Source organism: Rana temporaria, chromosome 9 (assembly GCF_905171775.1).
Source record: "Rana temporaria chromosome 9, aRanTem1.1, whole genome shotgun sequence".
NCBI classification, from domain to species: domain Eukaryota; kingdom Metazoa; phylum Chordata; class Amphibia; order Anura; family Ranidae; genus Rana; species Rana temporaria.
The window spans coordinates 138,813,302-138,823,486 of NC_053497.1; the positions used below are offsets into that span (position 1 = coordinate 138,813,302).

Sequence of the window (10,185 nt, forward strand, 5' to 3'; positions counted from 1 at the left end):
TAAGTCCCAGCATATTTCTCTGGCCACAGGTGTGCAGAGAACTGTGGTTCCTTTACAGCTGAAGGGCAAAGTTGTGTGCTGGAAGAGATGTTTTCTATATATAGACCATTGAAGCCACCCAGCACTTTAAGAACCATAAGTCTCAGCATGCCTTTGCAGACAGATTGTAGGCATGGGCTTGCATTTCCTTAGCATTCGCACAACAAGAATATATGGGACTCAGTTTTAAAATATTGCTCCTTGTGATCTTCTACTTTTGAAGAACTACAATTCTCAACATGCCCTGTTAAAAAAAAAATTGGCAATAGGTGGAGGAATTGTTTTCTAAACTGTTGGAAGACAAAAGTGCATACTGCATGATACTAAATGCAGACTCACAAGACCATCATCTCCTACCTAACAAAACATTGGCCAATGCAAGCTGGGACTTGTGGTTCCTTAACAGCTCAATGGCAATTATTTATCTAAGGTGAAATCATCCTGACCACAGGAATACATATACCATGCTGGTACATGTGGTTCTTCAATGCCTGTAGAGATTACTTGCATTCTAGATTGCCGTATCCTATACACCTCTAACAGGTTAGGTACACAGGTTTGCATAACCAGGTGCATATCTCCATCTTTATCTATCTTCCTTCAGGGCACAGATAAGCCAGAGATGCCCCCCTCCCCAGGGGAGGTTCTAATTGAATGAGATTAACTGGATACACTAGCCATGAATACAGTGGGCTTGAAGATTAATGACATTAATTGACACCACACCATGGACATTTCACATTACTGATCCATTTGGGATGATGTCAGGGTGGCTGGGTTAAAGGGACCCCTTGGAAGTCTAAATGTCTAACCGCTGTTTTGATGTTTGAGAGGCTCCCAGAGTGATTGAGGGCTTCAAGGGGCCAGTTAAAGCCTTTGTGTAAACTGATTGCATTCTAAGGGGAACTATTTCCCTCCTGATCAGGAGATAGTAAAGATAGTTGATAAGATCTGTTGTGCATCTGTCCAGCCTTACAGGTCATTCAAAATAAAAAGTTGTCAAATCTCAAACTCTTGCCTTTGCCTATTCATGTAAAGGTGTGGAGAAATAAAAGCGCATGCCATCTTTATGCATGTGAAGCATGGCAGTGCATCACTATGAATGCTAATTATAATCATTTTTATAAATTAATAATTCATTTTGCTGCACTATTATATAATATCAAATTTGTCAGGAAGGCAGACTATATTATATATTTTGATGTTGTATGCTTGTAAAAAATTGGAACTGTTTGTGGTAATAAAGGCTTCCTCTAACTTGAAGATGCCCAAGTCCACATATTTGTTATACAAAATTTCTCTTCCTATTTATTTAATTCCATCATTAAATCAATGATTTATTATGAATGGAAAATGAATGAATCCTGAGTGTAGACCATATAAAGGAAAAAATGTGTATGGATTGCAAAAATAGATTCTTGAAACTCTTTAACAATTTGTTTCAAATTCTTTAACAATATGTTTAAACATTAGGTTGTGAATGGTCTGCACATTTTATTTTCTTTATTAGGTATTTTCAATATGTTGGTACAGTTTGTGCTTTTCACTTAAAGCTATTCATTTGGAAAGGAAAAGAAAAGAAAGTGAAAACTGAAAAGGAGTTTTTTTTTTTCAATTCAATGTCATTGTTTTGACAATTGACATGAAAGCATCATTCAGTGACTTCAATTAGGACTCAATTATGTTAGGAGAGGTCATATATGCATTGCACTTTAATGCGCTACAGTCTTTCTCTAAGAACAATGGGTTAAAGTGGTTACTTTAATTGCTAACTATTTGCACATTTAATTCAAATATAACTTAAAGCATTACAGAGTAAAGTATGAAGGTTAAAACTGCTTTTATTTATTTATTTAATAGCCCTTAGATCTAAGTTATAATGCTTGTGCTGTTTTCGCCTCTAATCAGATGATACATACTTTTAAACAATAGCCATTAAAAATTAAATGAAAACAAATACATTAATGAGTTAGACTGTTATGAGATATTATAAAGTAGACAGATAGCTAGATAGATAGATAGATAGATAGATAGATAGATAGATAGATAGATAGATAGATATGAATGAGGTGAATGGATAGATAGATAGAAAGGTAGTTTGATAGATGAATATATATATACAAGACCGATAATGGAAAAAAAAATATATATTTATATATAATTATTATTATTATTATTATTATTATTATTATTATGATTATTATAATATAGATATACAGATAGATAGAAAGATAGATAGATAGATAGATAGATAGATAGCTAGCTAGATAGATAGATAGATAGATAGATAGATAGATAGATAGATAGATAATTTGTGACTTATAATACAAAATTGGAGGCTCAAGATTTGTGCTTTTTAAACTTTTATTTTACCAAGTGTAGAATGGAATATTTTGCCTAGAAGACTTGACCCTTTCCTTGCCAATTTTGCCAAGTGCCAGGATGCCATTGCAACTTTTTTCAAACAAAAATGCTTATATTGACACAGGTGTTCAATGAAGACAGCACAGTGCGTTATTTTATTGATGCCAGCCAAGAAGACCACCGTAGCTGGATGACTTACATCAAGTGTGCCCGCAATGAGCAGGAACAGAACTTGGAGGTGGTACAGATTGGAAATAGCATCTTCTACAAGGCGATAGAGGTAAGACTGTGTAACATTGTACAGCTCAGTGATGAGTGAAAATACATTTTGAGAACACAAGCTTAACTTGCTTAACTATTGAGAGATACAATTAAATTAGTTAGGTAAACTGGCATTTTCAACTTAAAAGCCATAGTTGTAATCTATGTCTAGAATACTGATGTCCAATTGGCAACCCTGGACACAGATGTCCTTTGTGCTGTCTTTGTAGACATCAGAAACAAGTTGTTTGTTGCTTCATTATGGGGCCACTTAACACATTTCAGATTTTCCTGACTTTGCTAGTATTATCAACTTTCAAGCTGCTGGAGGGAAAAGGAGCCTGATTAGGACTTTGCGACAGTTGATGATCACATGACTCATTAGAAATGTTTGTTTGTTGATGTTATGAACCTATTCTATTTCTTGCTTTTCTGCACTTGATGCAGATTGTCATTTGACAGGAAGGAGAAAATCCCTGAAAACATTAAAGCGGAGGTTCACCCTAAAAACATGTATATAATATTACATTCTGCATACTTCCAACATTTACAGCATGCTGTTTGTTTTTTTTGTTTTTTGCTGTACATACCGTATTATTGCTATTTTCCACCCGGCTTCCGGGTACTCAATCCCGCGGGAGTAGGCGTTCCTATGCAGAGGCGCAGTGTCATGTGGGACTTCGCCCAGATGATTGACATCTTGAGAAAAACTTCCCTCCGGTGGATAAGGCGCGTCACAAGTTTCCGAAAGCAGCCAAACTGCGAGTCGGCTCTATACGGCGCTATACGGCGCCTGCGCACCGACTAGGAGCCGTGTAGAGCTGACTGCGCAGGCGCCGTATAGAGCCCACTCGCAGTTCGGCTACTTTCGGAAACTCGTGACGCGCCTTATCCGCAGAGGGGAAGTTTTTCTCAAGACGTCAATCATCTGGGCAAAGTCCCACATGACACTGCGCCTCTGCATAGGAACGCCTACTCCCACGGGAGTGAGTACCCGGAAGTCGGGTGGAAAATAGCAAAAATACGGTATGTACAGCAAAAAAAAAACAAAAAAAAACGCATACTGTAAATGTTGGAAGTATGCAGAATGTAATGTTATATGCATGTTTTTAGGGTGAACCTCTGCTTTAATTAAATAATTTGAAATTGTAGATTATGCAAGGATATCAAAAGATCTAAGCTAACAGCCATTTTATTTAATGAGGGTTGGCCACTTTAAATGAAATCCTTTGAGTTTGGTTTTGTGTCGGTACATTTTCTTTTTCACAAAACAGAAGTCACCTAAAATTTAAGCCCTTTACAATTGCCCATTGGCTGCAAGTCAAGGACCTCTTTTCTTGAGCACAGGTGTTATAGCTTATGGCTCCTTTCTTTAGATTGGCTCAGCTGCGTGAAAAGCAGAGTAATCCTTTAACTGGAACCTGCCACACAGCCTTGAGGACTGGTAATGGCACTCTGTGCTTAAATGACAAATGTATGAGCAGTTTTCCAGAGACAACAATAGCATCCCCCCGCCGTCTTATCGCTCTTCACAAAGGTTACCTTTTTTTCTAGGAGGAAAAAAATCAATTTGACATCTAACAAATAGCAAGGTACAGTGAATAGCTAGCGAACTAAGTGATGTTTGGAGATGTCCTCTTCATATATGCTTTAAAAGGAGACTTGAGTGGAGCGGTGTCTGTAAATATCAGTTAGCTAATAAAAGACTTCCCGCTAACCTGCCATTTTGTGATTTGCTTTTGACAAGAGATGACACTTTTTTGTTATATGTCCTCTTTGGGGTGAGGGCTGGGATTGACAGGGTAGTTGCAGTTCTCTAGTTGCAAAGATGGCTATACCCTGGACAATGTGCATGCAAACAAGATGACAATGTAGTAAAGGCTGAATTTAGTAATGTTCCCTTTGCTCCAAATGTCAGTTTTTTTATAATAACACCCAAAAAGCTGTGGGGTCGATTTACTAAAACTAGAGAGTGCAAAATCTGGTGAAGCTCTGCTTAGAAACTGATCAGCTTCCAGGTTGTCTAAGCTTAATTGAACTAGTTAAAGTTAGATGCTGATTGGTTTCCATACACAGCTGCACCAGATTTTGCACTCCCCAGTTTTAGTAAATCAACCCCCTGTGCTGAATATATGGAGAACTGTCTTTTCATATCTCTCATGCAACAGCATAACTATAGCTATAGCAAACTACACTACTGTTATGGGACCCAGAGCTGGTTGCCCAGTGATTTATACAGTAAATAAATGCATTTTGCTATAACGTTGGGATTAATTTGATGGATATAGTTTGGGAATTGCCTTTAAATTGATATACAAAAAAACTGGCAGAATAATTGCTTTTTAAATAGAGATTAGAAAGACAAGGGGCCCATAATCACACCTAGTTATGGCTTGCTCTTAGGACAGGCAAAGTGGCAAGACATAGCCATTCAAATCTCAAAGCCTGCCCAACTGCTGTTCCTATTACAAAGCCATATGTTGCTGTCATATGCCACCAATGGATTTTCCATAATGTATAATTCACAAATAACTAAGAGAGTAGCAGCTTTGCTATGGCCTTTAGGGGGAGTGAGGGTGGAGCACAAGCCCGTACACACAAGTTTCAGCTTTAGAGCATCAATCTCACTTCTTGAACATCCATAAGATAGAAAAAGCTGGCATTTGTCCCCACCATCCAATGCTCATATTCAAAATAAATATCAATTTTAGGGGCCAATGTTTTTTTTAAGTTAAGCACCACCCTCCTATCAGAATTAAGAGGTATTCATGCTTGGATGTGTTCTTCAACCCAATGATGCCAATGGGCCACTTTTAATTTTTGTATAGACAATCTGTAGCAAGTTTGTGAAAGACCCACATGGCAGCAGACAAATTGGGAGTTGGGTTAAGAGCGTACAAATGGTACAGAACAAGACAGGCAATCAGTACATTTACAAAGTTGGTTTGGCACTGTCATATTTGCCAAAAAGATGAAGTGATGCTTTAACCTCAGGCACACAATCAATGAGGCATCCCAGCTCCAGAACAATATGGCTTCTGCACCTCCTCTATGGGGCATGCTGTGCTTAGCTCAAGGTCACTACCAACATGAGACACACAAGCAGCCGAAAGCACAGACTTGCTATTCACTGGCTTTTTTTTTTGGTTTGTTTGTTTAATAAAAGCATGTTAAATAACCCTCCCATTCAGAGGTGTCCTTGGTAACCAAGGAGCTGACAACTAGAAGTCAAAGGAGACACCCGGCTTTACAGGCAGGGAGAATCAGTACACACACTAATTTCAAAGGTGATGGAAAAAGCAGAAAGAGGGAGAGTAATTCTATAGAAAGATACTCAAACGCCTTCCTACTCATCTACATCATACTACAAATGCATCTTGAGCACTTTGCACATTGCAGTCCTCTATTATTTCCAAGCTGCTGCATATTCACTGAATAGTATACACATTATTATAGAAAACTGCAACCTCTGTGATGTTGACTATAGAACTGACAATCTATGGCTTTATAGATAAAGTGTAGAAGCAAGAAAACAACTTTGTTTGGTGTAAGAGTATTACAGAACAAGCCTTGAGTGGGTTAGAAGTCTTTGACGTTAATCACAAAAGTAGAGCCGAGGGAGAGTTCCAACAGGGGGATGGTATTTTTTATTTCATCTGATGACGTATTTGTCTATGTATGTCTGGCTCTCAACCAGGAGATTGCTCAACAAGGGCAACCACAGGGTAAAGATCTCTCTGTATTTTTCTAAACTGCCACAAGTGCTGCGCCTCAATACAACTTTTGTCCCAATTGCAATGTGGCGCAGACAGGCAGATCTGGCATGCAGAAGTGCTCATTACTGCTCAGCAATTATCCAGTACAGCAGCATTACTCTTATACATTTTTGGGGTGTGCCCCTTGTCTCAAGTGGGAGCCTTGGTCCAGCCCAAAGTAGCCTGATAATACTAACAAAAGTCAGGAAACATAAGAGATGTACAAAAATATGAACTGTGGCTCAAAATTAAGCAAATTGTATTTCCTTAACCTAAGCTGCAGATGAATGGTTAAATCTGAAATATTTAGATGTAATATGGTGTATTGTATGGTTCAAGACACTGTTTTTTTGTAAAGTTTGCACATGCACTGTGTAAGTATCTCCAAAAGATGCAAAAATTATTTTACATTTAATAAGACTGCCTTTTTCTAATGGCGTACCAAGACAGCTAAAGGAGAATGAGAAACTATGCCCCAACCTTCACGATCAATTCATTTTTAATTTACCATATCCCACCTCTTGTGCACTGCCTTCTCTGCAAATAGTTTACCCCTGGCAACCATTTCCAATCAATAATATGAATTGTAGGAAAAAAAATTGAGTGACTTTGTACACTTTTAGAGTGAACATAGTCAACACCTGTTTCTTAAGTCCAGACAGGCCAAAAGAGCAGTCACCTAAGCAAAACTTTATATTTACAATTAGACAACATGAAAATAATGTCTAGAATACTGAATTTTAGTTGGTCAGTCCTGTTTTCAAAATTAAAAAAATTTCACATTTTGGGTTTTGGTATTTTAAAGTATTCTAACCGAATGTTCCTTTGTGTTTGTTTACAGACAATCCCTCCAGACCAAGAACTTTTGGTATGGTATAGCAACACACAAAGCACCTTCCTTGGCATTCCTGGAGTCCCTGGAATAGAAGAGGAACAAAAGAAAAGTAAGGATAGCAGCAACAATACCTCTGCGCTTGTTTCACAAATAGTTTATTTAGTATGTGCACTTTACTACTATTACAGAAGACCTCCATCTAGAAAAACACAAATGTGTTTCTCATATTAATGAATTCATTTTTTTTTTTTTGAGTTTTATACCATATACTAAAAGGATGATGGCTGGAATTTAAATATCTGCTCTAGTTAAAGGAGCAGAATGTTCACTTAGCTGTGCCGGCTTTATTCATCCAGTTATGTGCAGGGAAAGTCCTATTTATTGTTACATTTCCCTGCAACTTACTGGGCAATTACTGGGCATTTAAATTGGCTTAGTGACCTTTCTACTTCATTAGTAAAGCAAACCCACTGTCCTTGTTACCTAAGAGGTACCATTACTTTTATGTTTAATGGCCCATGTTGTAAACTTCACCCTACTTTTTATTTTAAGATATTAGTTTGGGTGCACGTGCCTTTTTTTTTTTTTTTCTGATTTAAACTTTAGACTTGGAAAAATCTCAAATGGAACTTTGGCATCATTTTGTATGTTTTATATTTTTTGTATACTCAAAGTGATAAAACCAAATTAACCCTAGTAAAGACCAAATAACTAAAAATTTGTTTTTCTTCCCTAGATGAATTTGGTGGCATTGATCCCACTGCAGCCACTCTGGCTGGTCGAATGCGCTGCGTCATCTGTCACCGTGGCTTCAACTCGCGCAGTAATTTACGCTCACACATGAGAATCCACACACTGGACAAACCCTTTGTATGCCGCTTTTGCAACCGCCGCTTCAGCCAGTCTTCCACCTTACGCAACCATGTCCGACTGCACACCGGGGAGCGTCCTTACAAATGCCAAGTCTGCCAGAGCGCCTACTCACAGTTAGCTGGCCTGAGAGCTCATCAAAAGAGTGCAAGGCACCGTCCACCAAACAACGTCCTGCAGGCTCATTCTCCAAACCTGCCAGTGCCACACCCAGCTTCTCTAGCGCACCACATCCCCACCATGGTCTTGTGAAGTTGGTCATCATTACAAAAAAAACTCAGCTTATTAAACAGAGACACCTTATAGGTTGATCCTTGGACTGAGGTGGTTTACGAAACTGTTTTTATTTTTGTAGCTCAAACTTACTTCTGCCTAACTTCCACAAGTTTTTCTACACAGTACCAAAAAACACATGTTGAGAGTTTGAAGTTAAAAAGACAGATACCCAACTTAAAAAAGGCCATCAGTCACATACTCATGCAAACAAGCCTCTCTCTTGGAACAGAATCATATATTAATGTATACATGTTGCTAGAAATTAAGACAGCCATTTTGTATGTTGACACAGCATGCATGAAAAAAGGAGACCAATTTTTGGCTTGCTGCTTTTTGATAAAGTAGTTCAGCAGACAAAATGGCTTTTTTGGTTCATTGTAACACTAGTACTAAATTGCCTTGTTAGGTCTCATATGAGTTGATTTTCTAAATTTAGTTTAAACTGATAAATTGAAGCTTTTGCCAGGAACTCTATAGTTTTCAAACTACATGACTTGGATTATATAATGTAATGGGTGGCGAGACATGTAGTACCAACATCTCTATATGCAGGATACATCAAAAGTTATGGGGATTGGCCATTTTTGTCTTAACACGTTGTATGTGCTAAAAACAAAAAAAAATCTACATTTTTAAAACAGCCCTCAATTGGGTAACAGAGGCCTTTGCTACCTTCCTGCCAACAATGTATCAAAACCCAACACAAATGACCATTTTTTTGCTTGCAGGCGGTAAGGCCTTTTGTATAAAAGAGAATATAAATATTGAATAATTATATAAATATATATACATATCTATATATATAAAGAATTTAAATATATATATAATACCTCTAAAATATATATATAGCATTTTCACAAAACAGTGTTCTATGAGGAAAAAATTAAAGCAAAAATAACCCACAATTGAGTCACTTTATATATGTAAATATTAAATGTAAAATCTTTTCTGACATTATCTGTATAATAATTGTAAGTAATTTGTACTTCTCTGTACCTATCATATATTCAGAATAAAAGAGGTAAATTTATTTTGTGAAAGTTTATTTATGTGAAGATATTTTTTTGTGTGTTTGTGTAATGTATGAATGACCACATTTTGTTAATGCTTTATATTTATTTTGACCATGCATATTATAAGTATAGTAAGGCCACATGTTTACAGTGAACACATCTGCACCAAATGTGACATATTCTATAACGGTGTATTTAGAATGACCATTTAAAGCAGCAACTTTAAATCAGCAAGTTTGGACAAACCATTAGTAAGTCAAGGTAGATAGTTTTGATTGTTGATTTCACTTAGTATAGGAGGAGTCCTTTATTCAAGCTTATAATGTACGGGGTTGATAAAATATTCACTCTAAATCAGGTACAGGGGTATTGGGAAAAAATATTTTTTTCCATATTATCAATTGGAACCCTAATTTAAAAAAGGCACAAGTTAGGACAGTGTTTTTCAACTCCATTCCTCAAGGCGCACCAACAGGTCATGTTTTCAGTCAACCCATTATTTTGCACAGGTGATTTGATAAATTTCACTGCCTTAGGCCCTGTACACACGATCAGTCCAAACTGATGAAAACAGACTGAAGTTCAGTTTCATCAGTCCAACCCGACAGTGTGTGGGCCCCATCAGTCAGTTATCCTTCAGTCCAAAAATGTAGAACTTGCTTTAAAATTGAACTGATGGACTGATAACCGATAGGTCAAAACCGATGGTTAGTACGTAAAAGCATCGGTTCAAAACCTGCGCATGCTCAGAATCAAGTCGACGCATGCTTGG

At 37.3% G+C, this 10,185-nt stretch overlaps 1 protein-coding gene across 1 annotated transcript in view; it reads left to right on the top strand.

The window, feature by feature from the left end:
• PRDM12 (PR/SET domain 12) overlaps positions 1–9,101 on the top strand; it is a 12,902-nt gene extending 3,801 nt beyond the window's left edge. Inside the window, exons 3-5 of the mRNA XM_040324657.1 lie at positions 2,528–2,683; positions 7,261–7,363; positions 7,991–9,101. Of these exons, the coding sequence (XP_040180591.1) occupies positions 2,528–2,683; positions 7,261–7,363; positions 7,991–8,376 (645 nt within the window). The 3' untranslated portion in view covers positions 8,377–9,101. The remainder of the gene's footprint in view (positions 1–2,527; positions 2,684–7,260; positions 7,364–7,990) is intronic.
• The last annotated feature ends 1,084 nt before the right edge of the window (positions 9,102–10,185 follow it).